We start from the raw sequence: 26,214 nt of genomic DNA on the forward strand, positions 1-26,214 counted from the left end.
AGTCAAAACTGTGAAGTTAACCATTTACCTGAAATACTATTAATAACTATAAAATCATTCTAAAACCTGAAATATAAAATCGTTAGTAAATTTGATCAATGATCTGATTTAATTTGGGTAACATACCCATCAATTAGATGAAATTGTTTGACAATCTGAAAAATTATGTATACTATATACATAAATCAGAAAAAATAAGCCTTTGTTTTTTATTTGTATTCTCAATTAGATTATAATATCTATTTTTATCCTGATAATATTTGTTCAGAATCAGATTATAATATTATTTTAAGTTTTTCACATTTAAGTCAAGAATGAACATAAATCAGAATCTGAGCTCTATCGTACACATTCGTAATACTTTTCTCGTTGCAGCTTATTTAACTCTTCCTAGGTTAAAAACATTCATCTTCGCCGTATATATCAATAATTGACACTAAATTTTTCTGCCTTTACTTTCTCAAAGAAGGACAGTGTCGATAATGTTCTGACGGCACTTTCAAGTATTGCATTGCTGTATATCAAAACTGTCACGTGTTGATACGTATATAATACCGCATAAACAATTACTGGACAGAGTTTGGTTCCACAAAATGCTGATCTCGGTGTTTCTGACGTTCTGCAAATGCAAATACGGATTTATATTTAAAATCAAGCATGTATCCAAGTTGGTCAGTAAACTTGAAATGTATTCGTGATAATAACGGATTATGACATCGCAGATAAGCTGGGTTAACGGGTTCTAATGCAATCAAAAATCCAGGGGGTGCTTGAGTCGTAAATATGCTGGGCCTGACTGGATTTTTCAAGATCTACTTGATAGATGCCATCAATTGCATCACATACAAGATTGATTTCAATTGTTGATAATATATTAACAACACTTGGTGATATATGACGACCTCCGCCGTATGGATCGTTGTTGTATTTGAGAGTAAACGTATGAGGGTTAATTTTTTCCACGATTCAAGTATTTTCGGGAAAATATTAATCGATAATATCATTGAATGATTCAGTGTTAAATCCCTACAAGTTTTGGTAATTGTTCTCCTGTTATTTTATAATGTCTTGTAAATACCTGTTTAGTCACGACGAAAAATTCGACATTACAACTTCACAACGACGTAATAAATTACTATTTCGACAATAATTTTATTGACAAATTAGAGATCTGATGCAACCTGGTTTAGATGTATTGTTTCAATGATCTGCTGTTTTATATCATTTTTGTAATGCTTTAATTGAGAATAAAGCAGATTTCGTAGATAACTGAGTATGCGAATGTGTTCAGAATTAACTAGGTCGGATGATGATTTTCTGATTTAACTTTGTTTCGTTCGTATATTTGTTTCTGTAACTTTGTAGCATCAGACGCAGTAAAATAATTTACCTCACCACGTGATATCCGTGTATAATCTTTTCCGTATGCTGAAAGTTTCAGAAATATTATCTTGTCCGTGGCAAAGTCAACTCGTTTTGGTTCTGGTGGTCCTTGATAAACAGGAGGCATTTCTAGCCATCATAAGACACTTCGGTACGACGACTGATATTTATCGACGGCAGAATCTAACGAGTTTATTTCTATCGCGGCTGATAATGTTACTTGGTGAACAGTGATAGAGATTTTGGATTATTTTCTTGTACTAAATTTGGTTCGGCGCTTGAATTCGTCTCTGATTTGTTAGATCTGATCACCGCCTGCCTGTATACTCACAAAATTCCAATCGGGAGTTCCATAGGGTTTATATTTGTACGCAAATACCAGTGAATTATTTGCTTGCAACACACCGAATGATATTGATCTAATATTTGGCTAACTATGATATGCTCTTAATTGTGCGTATGCTATTTCTTTTGCTGGAATCGCAGAGGGAAAGCTAACGCTGAACTCGGGATTGGTTGTGCCTGCTGATAACATCGTGGGTTTGACGGAGTTGTATTTGCGACGATCTGTTGCAGTAATTGTTGTGATAACATCATTATTGTTATTTGTTAAACCCTGATTCTAAATTAAGATCGTTTTTCATAGATTCTGACACAGTCATTGCCTCATGATAAGTCTTAATTATTTCTGTGAACTCTTGATATTTTTCAGCTGGGTATGCCACAAGCACACTTGCTTGTATCGGAAAGCTTGAACGTCGAATGGGGTTACCGGCGCTTGGTTCATTATGTAATTTACTAGTCATTTAAGTAGGAGGTAGTTATAGCGATTAATGCAAGTAACCAATAGTACAACAAACCTAAGTCTTTTTCTTCGGGTTCCACCACAAAGGTTTCCTCGTCGTTTTGCTCCACCATCACTAACATACATCCGGAGGATCCAATTAGTGGATAACACCGTGCAATTGTGGTTGATATCGTAAATGTTGTAAAGCCGAGTACTGAGAACCTGTATAAACCGGTAACCTCAGCTTGATGTTTGATGGATTTATTGAGTGGTGTCCATAAAGTTGATCCAAACGCTGCTGCAATTACTACACCATTAGTAATGTTTTTGATTTCGCACAGTTTAATGCAGATAACCGTTAGCTTTCCAAAGAAATCATCAACGATTCCGTTTATTTATTTTTTGGCGAAAGTTTTAAATATTCAGATCTAAATGTGGCCATTCCATCATTGATTGTCATTATCAATGTCATCATCGGGATGTTGCTCTTGTCGACTTATTTCTTCGTTGCATAGTCATCGTTTGATTCTGCTTCTCTAAGACCAGTAATTGTATTATTAGCCATATTGAGAGAGTTAGTCATTGTATCACACGCGGTTAGTAAACGATCATTGATCTCAGTTCTGATCGTGTTGTTGTTACTGTCGACGTATCGTTTTGTTGCCATATCATCGTCTGAGTCTGGATCTCTCAAAATAATGATTTTATTTTTACTCGTGTTGAGATCGCCATACATAATATCTCCAATTCTTCTAATACGTCAGACATCCTCACACGAATGTTACAATTGATTCCTCAGATATATTACCATTTTTAGTAAACACCCCTAAGTTATCTTCGGTCGCATCTGGAACTAGCATAATACTATCTGTTAAAGGGATATTGCTCATCTTTAATCGTCATTGCTGATCCTGATAAACTTCATTTTGGTCCACATTTGCAAGACTCAATAGATTAGCGAATTCATCCTTGACCTCGTCAAGGGTTGCCTAATTTGATAAGTCACCTTGGGGCTTGCCCTGAGTCTTATTCAGAGTAGATCTTCCATACATATATACCATTATATATTACACCAAGACATATTTAAACGTTGGACGAAGATGTATAATCGTAAAGAACTTTATGAGGTGGTGTCCGCGACCTTGACAAAGCGTCGAGTACAGCATTTACTTTACGGCCACATACTGGCGGATCAGTTATTGTCTGTATTGGTAATATTGAATACTAGACGGGAGTGTTTTGAAGTCCTCTGAAGCTTTTGATGTTTAATTTTTAGCAGCATCAAGTAAATCAAAATTGGACATAGGAAAAATCAACGAAGTGTCCTGGCAAGTCTTAGACCTCGGCCGTACCACGAATGGGGAGTTCCTGTCAGTCTTAGAACTTTCCTTTTTTGGAAGTCTTTTTTCCGTGACCTGTTGCTTTCTTTAATGCCATTCCAGCAGCAGTTCCAATAGCACCAAGTGGGACTGCAGCGGCTATTAATGCCGGTATAGCTGCAAGAAGTGGTAATATACCACCCGTCTTCGCTGCATCTTTAATAGCACTCGCTTAAATATTAAATCCAACGCTGGTCTTTGATCGTTTGGCTTCATTGAATTGTCTGGATTGACGTTCTGTCAATGACAGTTAATTTGGACCACCTGCGATCTGTTCTGATTTCCGTAATATTTTATTCCACAATTCCTTTTTGATACTGGTTGTAGATTGTTAAGCTGACCAGTAGTAAGACTGACACTAACACTATTGTATGACATTATAATTCCATGTTGAATGTTTTCCACTGGAGCATCAATGACTCTCATTCGTCCATAAACGCCTTCAGGCAACATTGTCTTGTCTGAGATTATAACAACGATTGCTCTGGAATTAGTTGTTGTTGTTGTTGTTGTAGGGTTTAACGCCATTTTTCAGCACACGATAGGCTATACATGGCGGCCAGTATTAATGTTGGAGGAAGAACCCGGGAAATGGAAAGAACCACCGACCCACGAGAAGCTACTGGCAAGCTTTCTCACATACCCACATTGGCCGAATCCTAGACTCGAACCCACGCAGACAGCGGTGAGATGGCAGTGATCAGTCACGGACAGCGCTTTAGACCACTCGGCCACTCGGGGCCCCCTGGAATTAGTAAAGCTCCTCTTGTTACACAACCTTGAAAATGTATATCAACGACTGATTGTCTGAACACATCCAAGTGTTCCAACCAAAGGTAATAAATCGGATACAGCGTTGTAAAATCTAGTTGTGATATTTGCAAACCAGAATCCACATTTTGATCACGTCCCACGAATGTTATCAAACAATGATATGTTCTCAAAATTCAAAAATAAACCTTCGGATGGTTCTTGATGTCCACTCATTCTCTGTGTAAAACCAGGTTTGTCAAATATGATTGTACTGTGTGTTTGTGAATTTAATCGAGCAGTATCTTGGAAAGCAACAAATATATATCACGAAGCAGAAACACCTTGCTGTGATGTTATCTGCCGTGTGATTAAACCATTAGTATTACTTTTAACACTACATGTGGTCATCGTCAGGCATGATAATGTTGATTTACCACAAAAGAGAGCAACGGTTGTTCTTCTGCGAGTGATGATATCACTGTTGGCATCCACAATGAAATTTTTGTTAGCATTACAATATCTGCATGACTAATAGGGCGTCAGGTTGTATAATCATCGGTAGCCTTCCTTAAAAGTACAACTGTGTGATTGGCTCCAAAAATAACCTTTCTGACATTTCTGCAAATTCCAAAGATATATGACAGTGGAATTGCACATGAAAATCTTCTACGATCATCTTTCAGCATTGATCGACGCGCTGACAATCCTAAGTTGAATTCTGGATTAACACCATGAACCAATGGCCACACATCAGCGTCAGCGTTGTCAGCATTGTTTCTTGGTCGTCTTATATTGTACTGTATGTTGTTAGGGTGGTCAGTAGTATCCTTAACAAACATCATTGATGGGCCAGCGGGTCTTAAATAATCATCTAAATATCTTGCTAGACTAAATATCGTCGTAGCAACGTCGGCATTTTCCAGGCATGATTTAATATGGGTTTTTTCCGTCGATACTATACGTGGTACTGTTGAACAACGTTGTGATACCATTATTAACAAAACCAACTCTAACATCAGCTACATATTTAGTATCATCTGGTTTTAGAATTTCACCTTATAGTTCAACAAATGCTTCAACGGGTCAAAAATATCTACTTGTATCCTAAACGTGCGGCTCATTTCTTCCACGTTGATTTGGCTCTCTTGCGTCGTAAGAATAATATTGATAATAGCGCACAGATTCATCTTTGAGGACTAGCGCATCCAAGTCAAATGCGGGGTCAGATACACATTTAAATATTATTTATATTCGTTATCGTCTAACACGAAAACCATTTCTTGCTATTAAACTTATAGTTAAATTTTTTCTTTTTCTGACAGAGGTACGCCAGCCAACTCTGATAGTTTTTTATTTGCAGTTTGATTTATTATAGAACTGAAATTTGCAGGCATAACTTCATTGCTGGGCAATTTTACTGGCTTCATTTCTAAGAATGCTTTACCGGCAACAGCACAAACAGCACCAATACCTTTATCACGAACAACGTCAATAACCTTCATTTCCAATTGCTTTGAAATCGGTATTGCTTTTGGGGCTATCCTTCTGAATAGAACCTGAACAACATCACTGAATATATCCCCGTAGATGGCTGAATATGTTGGTAATCGTGAATGTATCATTCTGACCATTACAGGTCCACGTTGCGAATTATATATGATCATCTTATATTATTGTCACTATCTAATTGCATACCCTGAATCAATGCGGTAAGCATCAACGATTTCGGAAATGAGTGACCGATAAACATTAATATCCATGATACCCACTGTAAATAATCGTTGACAAATATAAGTTGCTTCATTAATGATTTCTGGGGAATTATTACCGGCTCGTTTTCAGCCAGTCATTATTTCTAGTCTTTTAACATCGGCTATAGTTCTTTCTGCTATTTTCCCAGTTGCTGTATCCTCTGCAAATTCCACTCGAGCTTCATGGCGCTGTTGTAGTTGTTGTTTGACAGAATCACGGACGGGGAGATATTTCTTAATTTCCTCCAGTCGCTGTCAAGCTAGTTTAGCTGTGTGAGATTCCATTATTGATATAATGATGATTTAACTAAGCCACACACATAGCAGCAGGGACGGTGATTAAAATAAACTGAGTGGGCCGGTAGGAAAACAAACACTCATAAAAAAAGAAAACGAAAAGGTAAAAATTAAAGTACCGAAATGAGCTAACCCAATTAGAGAAGTCTCGGTCGGTTAGAAGCATCGGTCCGGGTTATTGACCTTATATTTTCATTTTCGTAGGAAGCTTTATTTTCGCAAATGGACCCTCCGAGAAAGTTGTAGGGTTCACAGTCCCTGCTCCTGCAGCAGGATCAAGACGAACGAGGCAACCGCCTAGGGCCCGGCGCTTTCAAGGGCACCGCGCTGCTGGCTATACATTTTTTACAGTGGTTATTTTCTTTTATGCTTTGGGTCCCGCTCATCGCTTGCTGCCTTGGAGGCCGCACATCCTAGTGCCAAGCTGAGATTTATGATTTCTTGAAGTTTTACTGGCTATTTTAAATATAAGCTATTTGGTATTGTTTGCCGTTTTCAATTAGAACACAAGCTAAGGCATGTTGACGATCATTGATTAGTAAATTGAAGCACATCACGAAAAAAGACATATGTATGTATGTATGTATGTATGTATGTATGTATGTATGTATGCATGCATGCATGCATGTATGCATGCATGCATGCATGCATGTATGTATGCATGCATGCATGTATGCATGGATGCATGTATGCATGCGTGTGTGTGTGTATGTATGCATGTATGTATGAAAAAGAAACAAGTTACAAAAATTATCAACACATTTGTTTCTTGACATGCATACATACATACATACATACATCCATAACATACATACATACATACATACACCAACGTACCAATTGTTTCCCGAAGGATTCAAATGCTTCAACTGTGGTGAAATAAATAGTATACTTTGGATCATATATCAGGATGCCTGTTAAGCTGACATAAAAGCAATGTTAATTTATCAGTTTAACAAGGACAAAACCAGTTAAGGGCAAACGGTACTAATTATACGAAAGAACTGTGAACCAGTCTAGACATGGGTGAACAAATAATAGATTATTTACAGGTTTGGTGGTCCTTAATTGGTTAATAATAAGAATTAAAATTTTAGTAAAAATATCTTTTGAGAGTTTATCCTATCTGTAATTTTAAAAGAATATAGACAAAATTGTATTGATGCAATTTTAGTATTTTTACAGGCTTGACTCGGGATTACTCAGTAATGAAAGTAGCACCTGATTCATTTCGTGCAGAATCAATAACATGTGTTTCATGCACATGTAGATAAACAAAATGCGCGGAGTTGAATTAGTACCGTTAGTCCATATGCAAGTCAATTTTAAAAGAGAGATAACTCTGTAGGAACTTGACATGGATAAGAGTTACCCAGCCACACCAAGTACAATTTCAATGATTTCAATGACACATTTGAAGAAGAAAAATATACAAAATATGATCTAGATTTAAATTAGCATAATCTTACAGGTTTCATACAGACTAAACATTTATAAATGTGACAAAAGCTATATATAACATGCATATAATGCACTAATCCACGGTCAGTTAAGTGTATTACTGAATACAATGTTTACACATTTAAGCTCCGCCCCAAGGTCTCGTACATCATTACACCGTGAAGATCCTGCCTTTTATCTAACGGCCTTGAACTCAAGGAATATCAACATAAACACCAAGCGGAAGTATACATTTTATCCTACGCATCACGCCACTAAATATTAAACCGATGTACAACAGGAGGGCTTATGTATGTGAGTTTAGTCCATACTACTGCCATTGATCTAGTGAAATTTGCGTTTCCTTTCTCTCAACATGTGTGACATAAAAGAAGGTTTACTCTCGTCTGCTGGGACTCCAGGTAAGTGTGGCTTTCAGTAAATATTTCAGAGAACCTAGTTCTGTCTGTCTGTCTGGGAGAGAGAGAGAGAGAGAGAGAATATCTACGTCGGAAGGCTGGATTAGTCACTGTAAAGAGAGTTATCACGAGATCCTTGTCCTATGCAGGGCCCGATTTAGACAAGGTGAAGCCCTAAATAACGAGAAGCTGTATCGGCCGTATTTGGTAAGTGTTAACAGTGAATAAGGCTTTGTAACAACTGAACTTGGCAATATTTTGCGAATTATTTCTATCTAAGTTATGTAATTTATATAAAATACATTTCTTATATAGTAATTGTGTACATATTATGCAAAATATAACGGGTAAATTATTACTTAAACATACATTATAATAAAACTGTATTTAATTTTTTTTAAGGTCTTAAAAGTTTTAGAGACCCTTTAAGACTTTGAGGCCCTAAGATGTAGCTTGTTTATCTTACGCCTAAATCCGGCTCGGTCATATGACCTTCTCTAGAAGCGTAAAATAATTCGAATACACAAGAATGTTGCATACCAGATGGGGCAGACAAACAAATTAGTCATTTAATATGTTACGCTCTATTTCAGAGCAAATTTATATGGCCTTGTCCTGTTTATTCATTTATATTTGTACTTGTATTTTGTTCAAGATATTTCTTTAGGAGCAGCAGAGGGGGCGAATCCCACAACTTTTAGAAGCCTCCAAACGCCGAAATAAGCCCTTTAAAAAAAACGCGTCGACGCTTTGTTGTAAGCGCAGTTGTCGCCGTTTTGTTGTCGTCGTCCTCCAGAGGGGCTGAATCCTACAACTTTTTAGAAGCCTCCAAACGCCGAAATAAAACCGCGTTGTCGCTTCATTGTAAACGCAATTGTCGCCGTTTTGTTGTCGTCAGCCCCCTCTGCTGCTCTCTATCCAAAAATCGTATCTAACCCGACTCGATACCGTGTTCGAGTATCATGTAAATTTATTGTTATAAATCCGTGCGGGGTTGATTGGGCACGACTAAATAAATTTTTAAACTTAATTATGTCCATATCACCGCTACACCAAGTCTGGTGTATATTTCGTAACGTGTGTGTATCAACTCCGTTAAACACAGCAAGAATATTGCAGTTATCCCTCATCACTTTAGGAATTTGAGTATATCGTTGGGTTACATAAATCACATCAGTGTTTTTGTGCCTACCTCTGGAAAATATCCTGGCAGGATTTGATTGTTTATCCAACATTACGTCATCGTACACAACTAAATTATTAATGAATCCATCAATATCATCTATGGATGGTGCTTCATTAATGTCAGTTATAAATTCAACAACATCATCACCGTTTTCATTTAACGATTTTGCACTTTCATTAAAATCTTTTAACACTTCGTAGCATCGCTGATCGTCCACAGATGGAGCTACCAAATACAACTTGTCCCACTTCATCCACTTCATTATTAAATTAAGTAACAACTGCGTCTTACCACTCCCAGATGGGCCAATTATAATCATACGAACAGAGTTTGGTAGCGCTGCGTGATGCTTAACTGGTTCTCGTTTCCTTGTAGCAGAAAAGTCAGTGATCTCCATTAGAATAATATAATATAAATATGGATTTATATTATGTGAAATGTAGAGCACGTACTCCAGTTGCAGACATAACAACCACTACAACAAAAAATAATCGACAAGCGCTTACAGGCAAGTGTGAACGATGTGGTACAAAGAAATTTAAATTTATTTCAAGTGGAGCGCCGGAAAAAAAAGCGAGGAGGTGATTTTGCAACCAAGTTAGGAAAATTACCAGGGGCTCCGTGGGCTAAATACCCAGAAGAAAAACATCTCCCAGGATATAATTATTGTGGTCCTGGAACCCGACTTGATATCAGGCTTGGTGCCTTAAATCAGCCCAATCCAGGTGAGTATCCGATAAATGCTATCGATAAAGCATGACATGTCCATGATGTAGCTTACTGAAGTAAGGATCTACAAGATAGGCATCTCGCGGATGTGAAATTAATTCACGCGTTAAATGCCATCACTGATAAATCTTTCAAAGAAAAGTTAGCTAACTGGTTAATAAAATCTGCAATGAAATCTAAGCTTGTATTAGGCGCTGGTAATTAATTATAATGGAGTCGATTTATTATTCCCCAAGAGGATACTGGAGAGGTAGCGCAGCAATTAGTAAACTTGCCTGTGCAGCAAAAGTCACACGTGATACTGCAGCAAATTGGTTATCCAAACAAACAATATGGCAAATTTACCAACCACCGCCTAAACAAATTCACTTTGCACATTTTAATGTTAGTGTGCCAAATGAAGTTCATCGGGCTGATATATTATTTCTGCCACATGATACCGTTCGTCGCAGCATGTACAAGTACGCGTTAACTGTAGTTGATGTTGCAAGTAGATATAAAGATGCGGAACCATTAGCGACTAAAACATCATCTGAGGTTGCTTCTGCGTTTGCACGAATTTATCAACGAGGACCTCTACGATGGCCACAGCTGCTACAAGTTGATCCTGGTAAAGAATTTCAGGGTGCAGTATCATCAACGATGAAGCAACAATACGTCACCATCAGGCGATTACATACTGAAATTCACCGTCATCAGGCAATTGTTGAGCGATTTAATCGAACACTTGCTGAGCGGTTATTTGGATATCAATACGCGAAGGAATTCATTCAGGACAAGAGATCGCGCGAATGGGTTGCAAGATTACCAAGCGTGATAGCTGCGTTAAATAACGAAATTACTCGAACAACCAACATGAAACCTGCCATCGCGGTCACTAAAAAACATACACCTGTACAACGACGTGGCTTTTTAGCACAACCAATACTGGGTAATGTCACTGTGAGATATTTATATGAACCGGGTGAACTTGAAGGTGGTAAAAAAAGAGCGACTGATCCCATCTGGAGCATCACTACACACACGATATCTAACATAACTAGATCTACTGGTAGACTAGCAATCTACAGGCTGGATTCGACTGCTTCTCAACGTGGATTCACACGTGAGCAATTACAAGTAATTCCCGAGGACACGCAATTACCGCCCAAATCACTTAACTAGCACCCCAACGTCGATTACACTCAAGACAGGTCAGCATCACATTATCGCGGGTATGACCGCGACTATTATCTTTTCTATCTATGGTAAATTGTCTTGAATTTTTATCCGAATACTGCCATAACATTATACAATTACAGCTCGCACAGTGATTATTCTGCTGTTGTTTCAACGCCATGATAAATTCAACATCAAGGTCGAAATCGCGATTATTTTTTTTGTCACTCTGTTTGTAACCGGCTAATTTTTTTCTTATTATATCATTGTTGTTTTCATTATTAATTTTATCAGCCATTGACTCTTCCAAGACAATTCTTCGCAGTTAAGATATTCTTCTAACTCTGGACACAGCCAAGTAAACCAAGTTTGACCACTCGATTCGATCATCAACGATCCAAACAGTTGTATCACTGATAGTTAGTCCTTGAGATGAATGTATCGTCATTGCGTATCCTAGCGTCCACGGGGATCTGTTCATTTTTAGTGCATCTTCAACAGCGTTGACATCAACTGTGACAATATCATTCAATACTAAATTCTGTTTCATTGACTGTCAAGTTCCCAGGAATATCAACATCTATATTCTGTAACCGCGTATCAGCTGGTCTATAACACAATGGCACTGGCAACATTGGAAACTTTTCTTGTTGTAATTGAAATAACTGCTGTTGAAGTGTGTCTCTGACTATCTTTCTACTTGCAACTATCAAATCGCTTGGTCTCCACGTTTTCCAAAAGTCGCTCATTGAAGTATCTGAAATTATTTTACGCATAATTTCACATTGAATTTTATTCGCTTGTAATCTGATTAATGTTTTAAATTCCTTCAACGTTGCATCAAGTGCTCTATGATCATCAGACACTTCTTCATAATAATCAACAAAATCTTTTAACCACAAATGCGGAGATGGACCAACAAAAGGTGGTGGCTGACCGTGATCGCCGCACATTATCACAGCTGTATTTTTTGTTATCATCCAATCCAGGAGCAATTTTAATATATCTAACAACACTGTGTCTATTTCGTCCCAGATTACTTTCTCAGGAATATATTTTATTCTCATTCGATCTGGAGTCCATACACCACCGCTGTATTTGAAAAAGCCGTGATAAGTACAAGAATTAACTCCTCGTTGTTTCATCTCCCTGGCAAGTCTGTGTGTAGATGTTAGCACAATCATATCTGAATTCCGAAATAACTCGATTGCTCGAGTTGTCTTACCAGACCCACCCGGTCCGTTCAAATAAACAGTTTTGTATCTGGTGATTGGATCATACACATATGGTGCAGAAGACATTTCTGATAATTCTGATTTGCAATAATCATCCTTAATTTCAACATCAGCTGATTCACAATATCCATGTAACGTTTCCTTTTTTATTCTCCACGAACTCCATGATTCATCGTTGCTTGTAAAACGAGCCAGTGATTCTGAATATCTTTTATTGATATAAAATGAATCCGTTGCAACTCTAACCGCAGTGTCGGGAAATCGATTTATCATCGATAGCAAATTTATAGAAACATAAGCCAGCATAGAAGATCTTAAATGTGTGTATTGAGGTGATTCTCCATTAATATAACTTACAATTGTGCCTAACTTTTTCCCGTCGGAGAAGAAAGCGTCCTCCCGATTACAAAATATATTTCTCGCAGCGGCATCAGCAATTATAAAATTTAATTCAGCTTCATCCATAATCAATCGCGAGTGATGTAGTTTATGATCATATGCATCACCTTGAGTAAATTTACCGATTATTCTTCTCCCGAGATCCTTTGCTGTTTTTTCACTATTGCTGAGTTAAATCTTAAGAACTTTAGAAGCCTCACCGACAATGACATCCATGGGAGTATTTGGACTCTCTCGTGCATTTTCGTCAATTACTTCATCGAGACTAATACGCTCCGGTGTTGGTAACCAAACCAAAGTCTGCGGTCGATATGATATAATTGCTGCACTGACCGTCAACGAAACCAGTATTCGACTGTCAAGCATATATCGCAAAAACACTATTGGTGCCCAACGCTTTTCGCTAAAGTGTCTGCCAAACCAAACATAACAGCAAGGATGAAGCTCTTTAGCAAATTCAAACGATGTCACACGAGTAAATCCTGTCAGGGAAAAATCGGGTAAAGGGCCGTTTATAGCAACTCGCGTCATCGAGTTCGTGGGATGTCCAAATCTTTTAAAGTATTCATTACACTCGCCCATCCCGAGAAAGATTCCCGGATAACACGCAATCATATCCACGGAAATCATCCCGCTGTGGTCATACCTAATATTCCACAAACCGCCGTGTCCATACTCGACACAACTCAATTGTATGTCTGCGAGAAACTCACTTCGTGTTGGTCTCCACGAATTTTTTTCTCTGGCGGCGTGAGCGGCAACACTCGGAACTGTAAAAAAATTAGTTAATAACTGCTCAGTGTTTTCTGAATATTTTTCTGCGAGTTTTTTCATTTGTTGTTGCAGAGATTCCGTCCGGTATAATTCACCGCTGGGTCTTACAAATTGATCATACTCGCCATCTTCGGAGCTTGTAAACAACCACATCGACACAGGGTCGTTTTTGCTTATTTGTTTAATAAAATCAAATATATTTCTCGAAGAATATTTCACAACACGATCCCGCGGAAATATCGTAACTGCGTTAGTCCAAGCATGAGCGTTATGATCAGTGATATTTATTGGAGCTCCGTATCGATTATATTTCGATTTGTATAATACTTCTTATGTTATCGTTGTTACGTTTATGGGAAATCTTAATGCTTTTTCTAACTCGGTAACATCGTTTATTGACGCTCCTGTATCCTTGACTTGCTCAGCCCACGCTGCTATCTTGGAACGTCTTAGATCAGTTAGACCGTTTCCGCGCATCGCATTTTTAAAATGTTCCTTTACTCGCTCGGCTACACAATTCAGCCTTGACTTTGTCAAGGATGACAATCTCATTGGGGTGAGTTTATTGATTTTTGTTTTTTTTATCGGATAGATTCCGTAAATGACTGTGGTCACAGGATACGCTCGAGCGTAATATGGTTTATCATTCCCAGTCAGCATTCCTGGTTTGGAATCTTTACTGAACAGAATGGTTTTTCCATTAGCAAGGACAGGGTCATTTTTATCACGGATAATCCACGTATCGGAATCTGCTTGCACAATAAATTTTATTCTGAAAAAATATTTCTGATTATCAAACAGATAATCAATAATTGTTTTCGCTCATGCATCATTCATTGTAGCGTCCTTGACACCTTCGGTGTCGCGTATAATTTTAAATGTGGACCATACGTGAGATGCACCGTCGTTACGAAATTCTTTTTTGGCATTTCTGATAATATCAAACAGATCAGTCAGGGCCCGTCTCCGCGAGTCAGGGGTTAGTCTGTCAAGATCGAATCTGGAAGCTTTCCCGCTGCCGATGGCAGATAATCTTTCAAACTCCTCCATAATATATTTAAGACAAACATTTAACTAAGAAATATTATATATAATGAATAAATGCAAGTGGCTTCAAGTTGGATTCCTGGTAATCAATCCTGCAGAAAAGAATTCTGCGGGGGACATTCCCAAAACGTCCGAAGGGGGAGTTTAGGGTCAATACCCTGCCTGCGATGTGGTGTTGGGGTCAGGAGTAAAACAGAGATATGTGCAAGTTGCGGTGGAAAGAGATACCGTGAACTTAAGCGATATTATAGCAAAAAAAAAAAAAAAATAACGAAGTTGCGCTAAAATGTGAGCGCGATTATATAACTAAGTTTTCAGACAAATTATAAATTAGACAAATATATTATATATATAAAAGAGCCAAGAATTTGTCCCACATCCTATCATTACGAATTACGAAGCGAATCATGAGGGAATGGTTAGGCACAGTAGATTGAAAAAACCAGTTGGTGTTGTTAGTAATACTGGTTATCTTAGATTTACTGTTGGGAAAAAGACGTATCATAATCACAGGGTCGTGTTGGAGTGTTTCTTTGGAGAGATCAAAGACGATCTTGTAGTTGATCATATTAACAACAACAAACTTGATAATTCTCTTCAAAATTTACAGGCTATCACACAACGCCGAAATGTTGCACGTGGGACTGCTGGAGGAAAGAGAGAGTCTAGGGCGGTTGAATCTTTCAACATAAGTACCAGTGAAGAAAAAATATTTCACTCAATGAACTCAGCTGCCAAGTATTTTGATATTTGTGTGGCCTCAGTACGAAAAGTCGCAGGAAAAATATACAAGTCTGCCATCTCAAAAACATGTGGACAAAAGATTGTTTTTCATTATTGTTAGGAATCCTGAAGTTTTTTAATGTAAATGGGAGATAACTCCGTTAAGCATATTTCGTGCAATTAGTTCCATCTCTCTGCGCAACACTCCAGAGATTGTGCAATACCCAGAGCGGTATACAATTATTTTTTTTTTACAATTGCGCACAGTCTATAACACTTCCGCATTTACGAGTACAGGTATTTTTCATCAGCAATATAAATTCAGAATTTAAAATCCAGTTCAGAATTTAAATTCAGTTCAGAACTTGTTAACGATATATACTACAAACTGGTAAACAGTTCTCCGTGTTACGATCACAACAGGGTCTTCAATTACTTCCCCTTTGACTTCGTCAGGGTGACTTCGTCAAGGTGATTTTATCAAAAACTGTCAACACGGGCGGGTATATAATAAATAATATTTTTTTCAAGGATAAAATCATTGTTTTATTACATTCGTTTGGTTTTATGGTTCATCTGTATTTTTTCTGCGATTATATTTAAGAAAACAAGTAGAAAAAAACGAGTGAGCTATTTTTGAACTTCCAAGTATCAGTCAGTCTATATACTATAGCGTCCGAATTATTTACGGGATTTCGAAACCCAACAAAGTTGCACAACTTTCCGCGTTATCACCCTGACGGGGTGACATTTTGCACCCCGCGGTATTGATTTTGGGGGAGGGTGTGCAACTTTGTTGAGCGTAGAATATAACCCCCGTATCTGTCTGTGCCGTCCTTAGTTAAAAAATACTATGTCCTACTGTAAACTTGCTAAGATGCGGTGGCACTTTAGAAGCTTACAAATGTAAATACTATATGTTGTACTGTAAACTTGCTAAGATGCGGTGGCACTTTAGAAGCTTACAAATGTAAATGCTGTCCCTATATGAACCTGCTAGCATATCATTTGGGTAAGCTAGGGGTTCAACGCGGGGAATGTTTCGTCTTTCACAAACACACCCGTTCTAAGCTTTCTAGACTGCTATTTGACAGGTTAGGGGCTCACATGGGGGTTGTGTTTCCGCTCCTGAGTTTTGGTAGCCTATCATTTGGTAAGCTAGAGACTCAAGGAGATGTGGTGTGCAATTTTGTTTTTCTTTTAAATATATAATATTATATATATGAATTACGAAAATATCAATGATGTGATTGCTGCTATTAAAAAATTAGAAGAGTGCAGATTTAATATATCACTAAATCCTGAAACAATTATGTCTGATTTTGAATCACTACATGAAGCTAAATGCGCGGGGCGTTATATTCTTCCTGCTCAATACCGATTTATAAAGATGATACAAACAAATTTATATAAATCGCTGGCACAGTAGAAGAAGCACAAATAAATGAATTTGTTTCATTGTCTCGTGCAATTGAAAGGTTAGGTTGGAATTAGCTCAAGAATATGAAACAAGGAAGATAATAAATACTCGTGTAAGGAAGTTGAAAAATTGTATGTCCGCTGACAAAGTCAAGGATGACGAAGTCAAGGAAGTAAATATCTCACTTTGATTTGATCATCAAGGCGATTTCATCAAGGAAGTAAATATCTCACCTTGATGAAGTCAAGTACTTGGAAATGAAATTGAAAGTAAAAAAAATGATATTTTTTTTTACTTGCATCAGTCTGAGTTAGATAATATTTGCCTTAGTCAGTGGGGTTTGATGCAGGAGTGCGCATAATTGAGAATTTGATCTCTGTCGCACACAATTGAAATAACATGCTCGCGTCTGAGACTATCTAACTGTTGTTGTGTTAGTAAGAAGTCTTCGTCTCCGTATTCGTCAATAATGAAGTTAACGTTAATTTCTTCTTGTGCAAATGCAGCCCTAACTGCTTGCTCGAGCGCTTGTTTGTCATACATGAAGACATTTATATGGTGGTACATATTTAAGATTTATGAATCTAAGATTAAATAGGCGTATATATTATAAAATTTGATGTATACCGCAATGCGTATCAGTCAGTATAAAATCGTCATTGCCGTATTCATCAGCAATTATTTTTTCCGGGGTAACTTTTCCAACGCTGACAGCTTCATCAAGAAGTTCTTTGTTATGTATGAAACATTTTACGCGGTGGTACATATAAATTTATGAATCTAAGATCTAAATACGCGTATATATTTTAAAATTTGAGATATACTGCAGCACGCGCTCACGATATGGTGTTTTTGTAGTTGCTGTAGTTGGTTATCATTAAGTATAAAATCGTCATCGCCGTGTTCACCGACGACTATTATTTCCGGGGTAACTTTTCCGGTACTGACAGCTTCATCAAGAAGTTCTTTGTTACGTATGAAACATGTCACGCGGTGATACATTATATAATACTTGCTTGATTAATTGTGAAATCGTAAACGATTTTTCAGTGAAAAAATATATTTTTTTTTGCTTTTTACTGTTCTGCGAAGACCGAAAATCGCAAGATTTGGGAGTCGAAGACTTCTACGATTGAAAATCCTTAGGATTTCACTAGCAGACTAATATGTAGTGTTTCACCTAGAAAATCAAGAAGATGACCGCGTTGGTCTGTCAGCGCGAAATTTATTCTGGTCAGCCACGGATTGTGACATCGTAGATAGACTGGATTGATCGGCTCTTGCACAATCAGATATCCGGGTGGGTCTTTCGGGGTGAATGAATAAAGAACAAATCCTTGCTGGGCTTGATTTGATACTGTCGTGTCCGTGCTGTAACTACCATCAATGACATCACACACAAGATTGACCACGACCACTTCGGTTATATTTACGATGCCCGGGGATACATGCCAACCTTCTCCGGTTGGGCTATTGTTGTGTCTGAGGATAGTTGGCTCCGGTAGTGTTTTTCTGTGCTGTGCAAGAATCTGAGGAAAGAACTCATTGATTAGATCGTTGACAGATTTCTTCAGCTAGGGCACGTTATACCCGGGAAATTTAAAATTGGACAGAGTGGCTTCCGTTAGCGAGTGATCGGTTAGAAATTTTTGTTTAAAGTGACTTCGCCCTAAATCGCCAGTATAATCAATTGTTGTTGCCTGAATTACTCGCTGGTTAATATATTCCATGTCGGCTGCAAGTTGATTTAATATTTCAATCCGCGTGATGATTTCAGTGCGTGAACTTGTTATATCAAAAAGGTGTTCTTGGAAGAGCTGCCGTAGTTGCTCTAGTTGTGGTTTATGTAACTCATTAATTTCTCTAAAAAATCTAATAATATCTGATAGTTCAAGAGTAACACTACCACTTTCTCCGGGACCTAGTTCATAAATAAATTCCCACCGAGTCTCCGTATGGAAGAGTTCAAGACCAATCCTACTACCCAACGTTGCACTTTGTATGTCATCCAGACGCAGTGCATATGCTGAGATAATTCCGTGATATGATTGTTTGTCAGTGACATAATCAGACTTTTTAGGTTCTGGTGGTATCGGTAGCGTCGGTGGAGCACTTCAGGCCATCCTAACACTGTTCTGATCGAACTATTGTATATATATCCACGGCGTAGTCTGGGGTGCTTATTTCGATGGCAGAAGACAGCGTTGGCTCATAAACAGTTATTGTTATCTTGGATTCTTTTGTTGTGATATTTTTTATTCGACGTTGTAATTCCTCATTGATTTCTTCGATTTGATAAGACCCGGTTGGCAACCCAATGACATTCCAGTCTGGTGTGCCATCGGGTTTATTTTTATGTGCAAACACAAACGAATTATTTGCTGGCAAGCCACCAAACGATTTTGATCTGATATTGGGCCAACTGTGATATACTCGTAATTGTGCTAACGCGATCTCGCTTACTGGAATCGCAGTTGGAAAATTAATACTGAATTCTGGTCTAGTTGAGGTTACTGTTATCGAAGAAGTTCGCGCTGGGCTTGTATTTGCGACTATCTGTTGAAGTAATTCCGTCATTATTTATCTTTTGTCGCTTCAAATGACCAGTGTAGTCTTCATACATCTTTGCCATTTGCGCGGATTCGGAATCTGATATTGTTGTATCGTCAAGACTTGATGATATCAGCGACGACAATTTCGAGTAGGTGCTCGTGGTCGCATTGTTTAACTTTTCATATTCGTGTAATTTTGTTAGCGCGCACGAAGATATTTTTTTGCGATAATATTAGCAACTCCTGCAATTGTCTTTGATGTTGAAACTGTAATTGTGACCGCGATTGCAGTTGTCACTGGTGTTAACGCTGATAATAATACTCCCGTAGATGCAACTAACGCGGATACCGAATACACTATTGTGTCTAGGATGATTACACGCCGCTTGTATTTCTTTACCTTTGCTGTGCATTCGTTAATGGTATTTTTAACTCTGACTGCCATTCGCGTACTTGATCATATCTGTATTGTTACGCATCCAGTGTTTTCATTGATGCTGACTTATTTTTTAACGCCATTTTATTATTTTACGCAGTAACCAATTGAGGCGTTTCAGCTACAAATTCCAAACACCACCAGTAAGATGTTGCGGTTAATTTCTTGTCGGCAGATTCCAGTATAAATGTTTCTTCCGTTCCCTTGTTTAATATGATAGCCACAACCCCGGAAAACTTGTCGGTGGAATATCTCCAGGGGTATGTTGTGAAAATTTCAAATTTTGCAACACTGAACACAGACAGTCTATACACTCCAGTGACTGTTGCTGTATATTTGATGGTGTTGTTTTGTTTAGACCATGTTGCAAATCCAGATGATACTGTGTATACTATGTTGGCAATATGCCCGGCAGTTACTCCAGATGCGATTTTAACCAAACCGGTTTTGTTAACGATCTCAGGAATCCCACTTACGATATCTTGCTGTGTTTGTTTGATCGTGTCAATGTTGGTCATGATATCAGAAAGCTTCATATCAACGGTGTGCGGAGTACCAAAGAATTCTGCGGTTTCATTAATTTTTCTAAAGTTTCTACGGAGATTTCCAAACGCGTTTATGTGAACGTCAAACTCGGCCCGCAACGTGGATAATTTACCGTCAATGGAGCTAGCGCTTGTGTTAACATAATTTTTTGTCGCGGCATCTTCCGGGGATGTTGGATCTCTTGACACAGTTATTTTGATACCGTTCATGCTGAGTTCACCTGTCATTGTATCACCGGTCTTTTTTACTGCAACTTTCTGCATATCATCTCGCAGCGCCGCATTTGATAACAGCGAATCTCTGATTTTTCCGCTGTCAGTGAACACAGGGATGTTACCCGGAGTAGCTCCAATAACCCTACGAATTATTTCATGCCATTTGATATCACTGGTTTTTAGTTTTCCGTGTCGGTCCTGAAAAATAACAACCTCATCTGGGTCTATCCCGGTCAGACTTAAAAGATTATCGATTTCATCTTTGGTCGAATATTTTGATAAATCTATATCGGTGCGCTTCACTTTTCTGTTGAGAAGAGATCTTCCGTAAATATCAACCATTATTTGATAGGAAATTGTTTAAATCGACCCGTGGTATACTTGTGCACGACTTTGTGAGGTGGTTTGGTTGACGCTGATATCGTATCAAAAACATTCAATACTTGTCGGCCACATATCGGAGGATCGGTCAGTGTTTGTGTTGGCAGCGTTGAGTACCAAACTTTTGACCCTGACTTTGTCGCGGGGACGTTTTTTGTATATTTTAGAAATTCAACTGGCGGTGCTAACCCATACGAATCAAAATAGATGATTCTACGTGGATCGATCGCGTAAGCAACCCAGTGAGTTCCTGGACCATCGCTGTTATCGAGATTAATAACTCCAGTTTCTGGATTATTCGGTTGTCATGGTAGCTGATCTCGCATAAAGACGCCTCTGAAACTTTTTATATTTAATTGTTTAACAGCATCGAGCAAATCAAAATTGGACATCGGTGTGAGACGCTTTGCGTCTGTCAAAACCGTTTTGGGTACTACGATAGTGGAGTTCCTGGAAGTCTTAGCCCGCGTCCCTTTTTTGTATCCTTTTCCAGTGGCTTTCTTTAGTGCCATTTCAGCAGCTGTTCCAACCGCTTCTAATGCGGCTGCTTTTGCGACTACAGGAGCAGCAGCGGCAATTAGAGCTGGTATTGCTTCGAGAAGAGGAAAGATACCGCCGGTTTTAATCGTGTCCTTGACAGCTTTTGGAGCGAAATCAAGTCGAACTCCAGTCGCTGCTTGTTTTGCTTTATTGAAATGATTAAGCTGTGTTTTAGTCAGCGATTGCTCTATCAGAAAGTATAACAGCGATTGCTCTGTAATTAGCTACTTCAGCCACATTTCTATTCACGGTAGCCCGAAAGCGCACATCAACGACAGACTGTCTAGTTACATCAAGATGCTCTAGTGAGAAGTAATAGATTGGATAATGAGATATAAAATCCAATTGTGATATTTGCAAACCAGTATCGATATTTAGATCACGCGCTAGATATTTCGTGAATCCTTGATATACACGTGCAACATTATTATTGCCAAAATTTAACAGTATGTTCTCAGACGGTTCTTGATGTCCGTTTATTCTCAGAGAAACGTCAGTGATACCAAGTTGATCAAATATCATATGCGAACGTGTTTGATCACCTACTCGTGCAGCATTCTGAAGAGCAATAAAAATATGTCGCGGCGCGGAAACTCCCTGCTGTGATGCTATATGCCATGTGAATAAACCATTATTATTACTCTGAGTACTATCTGTGGTTGTTGTAAGCCATGATAACAACAATTTACCACCTTGATCCATAAAAGAAAGCAGTCGCTGTTCTTTAGTAATTGCAGGAGTCATTACCGGCATCCACAGTGATAGTTTTGTTATTTCTACCTTACCAGCGTCACCTAGAGGTCGCCATAAGCATCATTATCGTTATTTTTTCTAACAAGCACGACCGTATGTTTTGCTCCAAAAATTACCTTTCTGACATCTCTGCAAAATCCAAAGATATGCGACAGCGGAATGGCACATGAAAAATTTCTACGATTCCCGCTTAACATTAATCTACGCGCAGCGAAACCTAAATTAAATTCTGTATTAGCGCTAATATTCATGTCTTCCACGTCGATATCAGCAGGATTAGGAGCAGCGCGGTTTTTTGGTCGTCTAACAATAAACTGATCACTGTTAGGAAAATTAGAAGCGTCCTTGGCAAACATCATTGATGGACCAGCTGATCTTGTATAATCATCAGAATATCTTGCTAGACCAATTATTGTTTAAGCAGCATCTACATCCTTCTGAATCGATTCAATATTTTTTCCATCAATCATGTAGATAGCACTATCAAACAAGGCCATAATTCCGTTATTGACAAAACCGATTTTAACCTCAGGTCCGTATTCTGTATCATCTGTTTTTATAATTTCACCTTCTACTTCAATAAATGCTTCAGCGGGCAAGAAATATCTACTTGTATCCTGAACCCGTAATTCAATTCGTCCTCGTTTATTTGGTTCTCGTGCGTCATAAGAATAATACTGATAATCACGCACTGATTCATTTTTAAGAGCCGGTTCGTCTATGTCGAATGCTGTGTCGGATTCCCGTTTAAACATTTTATTATAGAAGTCATCGTCTAAAACGAAGACCACTTCCCGCCACCAAACTTGTGTTTATTTGTTCAGGATTTATCAGCGCTGCCAGTTTTTGATTTGCGGCTTCATTTATTACTTTACTAATATTTGCAGGCATGTCTGCGGTGGCTGGTAATTTTACCGGTGGTGAACCCCTTTGAGGTGGACCCCCTTGGGGTCTACGTATTAATCGTGCTAGTCTGTCCTTGACTGCCAAGAATGCTTTACCGGCAGCGCTACCAACAGCGCCAGTAGCTTTATCTTTAATAACGTCAATAGCTTTCACTGATAATTGTTTTGCGATTGGTATTGCTTTAGGTGCCATCCTCGCGAATAAACCCCGAACAACATCACCAAGTCCATTTCCATAAGTCATCCTGTATACGGGTACTCGTGAGTTTACAACCCTGACCATAACTGGTCTACGATGAGAATTGTGTACGATCATTTTATTTAATTAGTTATTTATCTAACTAGTCGCTGTCCGTGAGTTCATCAATAAGTTCTCGGTATATACTAGCATCCATGATACCACCTTGAAATAATCGCTGACAGATATCAGCTGCTTCATTAATTATTTCTGGCGAGTTATTTCCAGCCCGCGCTCCTCCTATGAAAACTTCTAACCGCGATACGTCATTGATGATATTGTTAGGGCAGGGAATAAAATCACCCCCCAAACCTTTGCCGATGTTTTTTTTTATGCTAGTCGGTTGTGTTATTATCGGAGGTGGTTTTAATGGTGTTGACAGATCTGCAGTGACAACAGGGCTTGCAACTCTCCTTGCTTTAACATCTTTTTTAAATTGTTCAAACTCATCTTCGTATTTTAACGTAACCCGACTAATACCTTTATGTGTAGTAAACACCAACCGTTCCCACTGGTCATACTTTAACAGTGGCGAACCCGGCTCCAGGTAGTTTTCATGATCATTAAATTCACCTACAAGATCAACCGCGTTATCGTAATTTTTCATCTTAATATTTTTTACCACACTCTCCTTGATTGTTGCCTTACCAGGTTTGTATCCCGGCGGAGCTTCGGCTCCAGGTAGAGTTTCTGGTGCATCCATAAAAACTTCTTCGGGTGGTCCTGTTGCAACTACGCCAGCCGGAAGATCTCGTAAAAGTTTTTTTGTTTGCTTGGCTCGCTTAGCAATTTTTTCAGTCTGCACAGCAGTTCGTCTTAACACTGGAAGAATACTTGGTTTTGTTTTGTCCTCTCGATCCCCCAGTAAAGCTTTTTTAGTAACCGCCGCAGCTTTCTCGGTAGCTGTTGTAACGGGTTTAAATAATTGTTCTGCGCCTGTTGCAAATTCAACTTGTGCTTGCTGACGTTCTTGAAGTTTTTGTCTTACAGAATCTCTCACAGGAAGAAATTTTTTATTGCTTCTAGTCGCTCTCAAGCTAGTCTAGCGGAATGTGCTTCTCCAATGTTGGCCATTATTGTTAACTTAAATTTTTAATTCATAGCAGCAGAGGGGGCAACGACAACAAAACGGTGACAATTACGTTTACAACGGGGTAGGGTTAGAGCCCTCCATTTCGGCGTTTGGAGGCTTCAAAAAAGTTGTAGGATTCAGCCCCTCTGGGGGACGACGACAACAAAACGGCGACAATTGCGTTTACAACGAAGCGTCGACGCGTTTTTTTAAAGGGCTTATTTCGGCGTTTGGAGGCTTCTAAAAGTTGTGGGATTCGACCCCTCTGCTGCTTTAGGTATTCTAAACTGTAAGAGTTATTAGCGGTGTATTGAATGCTAGTTATTATATGTGTGTCGAACGATGACCCTGACTAACTAATTACAAATGAACAATTATCCTTTATGCCGGCACTTTAAACAATGGACAGAGCATTCTTTTGAAATCATTCGTGAATTGTCACTGTGTCACGTACGCCTGAATCAAATCCCCCTCGTGGTTATCAGAGGCTCTGAAAGGACTACATGGATTTTGTAATTATTCAGAATTTTGATAATTTATTTATTTATTTTAAAGATAACTAAATGCAGAGGGACAGACTCATTCAATTTCTTCTTAGGGAGATAACAGTCACAGTTCTTTTTAAATAGTTTTCATTAATATAGGTTTTTATGTATAGCTATGGTTATTCTAGTAGTCTCCCCGGGGTAGGGCGATTTCCAAAGGTGGGTGGCGTTTATTAGAGTTAAACGGACTACGACAGTCCGGGATATTGATTATGTGAAGTGGACATCTTTGAAGGGGAACTGTTATATATTTGTTTCGCACGTTTATTATTATTAGTGTTGATTTTTTTAAAATAATAATAATAATAATAATAATAATAATAATCCTTTATTTAGGAGGGTGACATATTTAGTACAAAAAATATCTCCCTTGTGGCCTTCGGTTATCTCTCTCTCTCTCTCTCTCTCTCTGTCTCTGTCTCTCTCTCTCTCTCTCTCTCTCTCTATATATATATATATATATATATATATATATATAGATAGATAGATAGATAGATAGATAGATAGATACAGTTGGGAAACAAACATCGTACAAAAGGTGTAATGGGTTGTTATATTCTAAAGCAGTTAAGTATGGATTCAGAACACAGAGCATTGTATACGCCAAAATGCATGATTAAAACGTTCACTCGCTTGCGCGCACATACACACATATGAACACAAAGATACATATTATACAATATACACAAATACAAATGTATCACAAAGTTGGTCATAACTGGTTATAGACACTGTCTGGACTGCATCCATTTTAAACATCTAAGATCACAGGAAGGCGCTGATGTTGCTTTGGAATACCGTACGGTTACACTGTACACGTTCGTAAATTGAGTTGTTTTGATTTTTTTAACAGTCATTGAATTTAACTTATGTGCTGTTTTAATTATGTGTACATGCTATAATAGATTTATACGGATCCTCGAGAAGGTAGGAATTTCTATTTATTTGTGGTAAGAACTGGTGGGGGGTGGGACAGCGCTTATTAGAAAGGGGCTTCTATTAGAATAAATACCTTATATTTTATATTAAGTTAGCGGCCGACTTCCCATAGTGTTATGTGTATGTGCGTGTGTGAGGGGGTTCGTCGTACTCGAAATCAGCCATTTTGTTTTTCCGGAAAGCGGGGGGTGGGATGGCGAATATGAGTTCAC

General features: G+C 38.3%; 1 protein-coding gene across 1 annotated transcript in view; it reads left to right on the forward strand.

The window, feature by feature from the left end:
• The first annotated feature begins 8,026 nt into the window (after positions 1 to 8,026).
• LOC149787030 (von Willebrand factor A domain-containing protein 5A-like) overlaps positions 8,027 to 26,214 on the forward strand; it is a 51,779-nt gene continuing 33,591 nt past the window's right edge. Inside the window, exon 1 of the mRNA XM_089977577.1 lies at positions 8,027 to 8,212. Coding sequence (XP_089833703.1) covers positions 8,167 to 8,212 — 46 coding nt within the window. The 5' untranslated portion in view covers positions 8,027 to 8,166. The remainder of the gene's footprint in view (positions 8,213 to 26,214) is intronic.

The sequence above is a fragment of the Sinohyriopsis cumingii genome, chromosome 12 (assembly GCF_028554795.1).
Source record: "Sinohyriopsis cumingii isolate HCF-2022 chromosome 12, ASM2855479v2, whole genome shotgun sequence".
NCBI classification, from domain to species: domain Eukaryota; kingdom Metazoa; phylum Mollusca; class Bivalvia; order Unionida; family Unionidae; genus Sinohyriopsis; species Sinohyriopsis cumingii.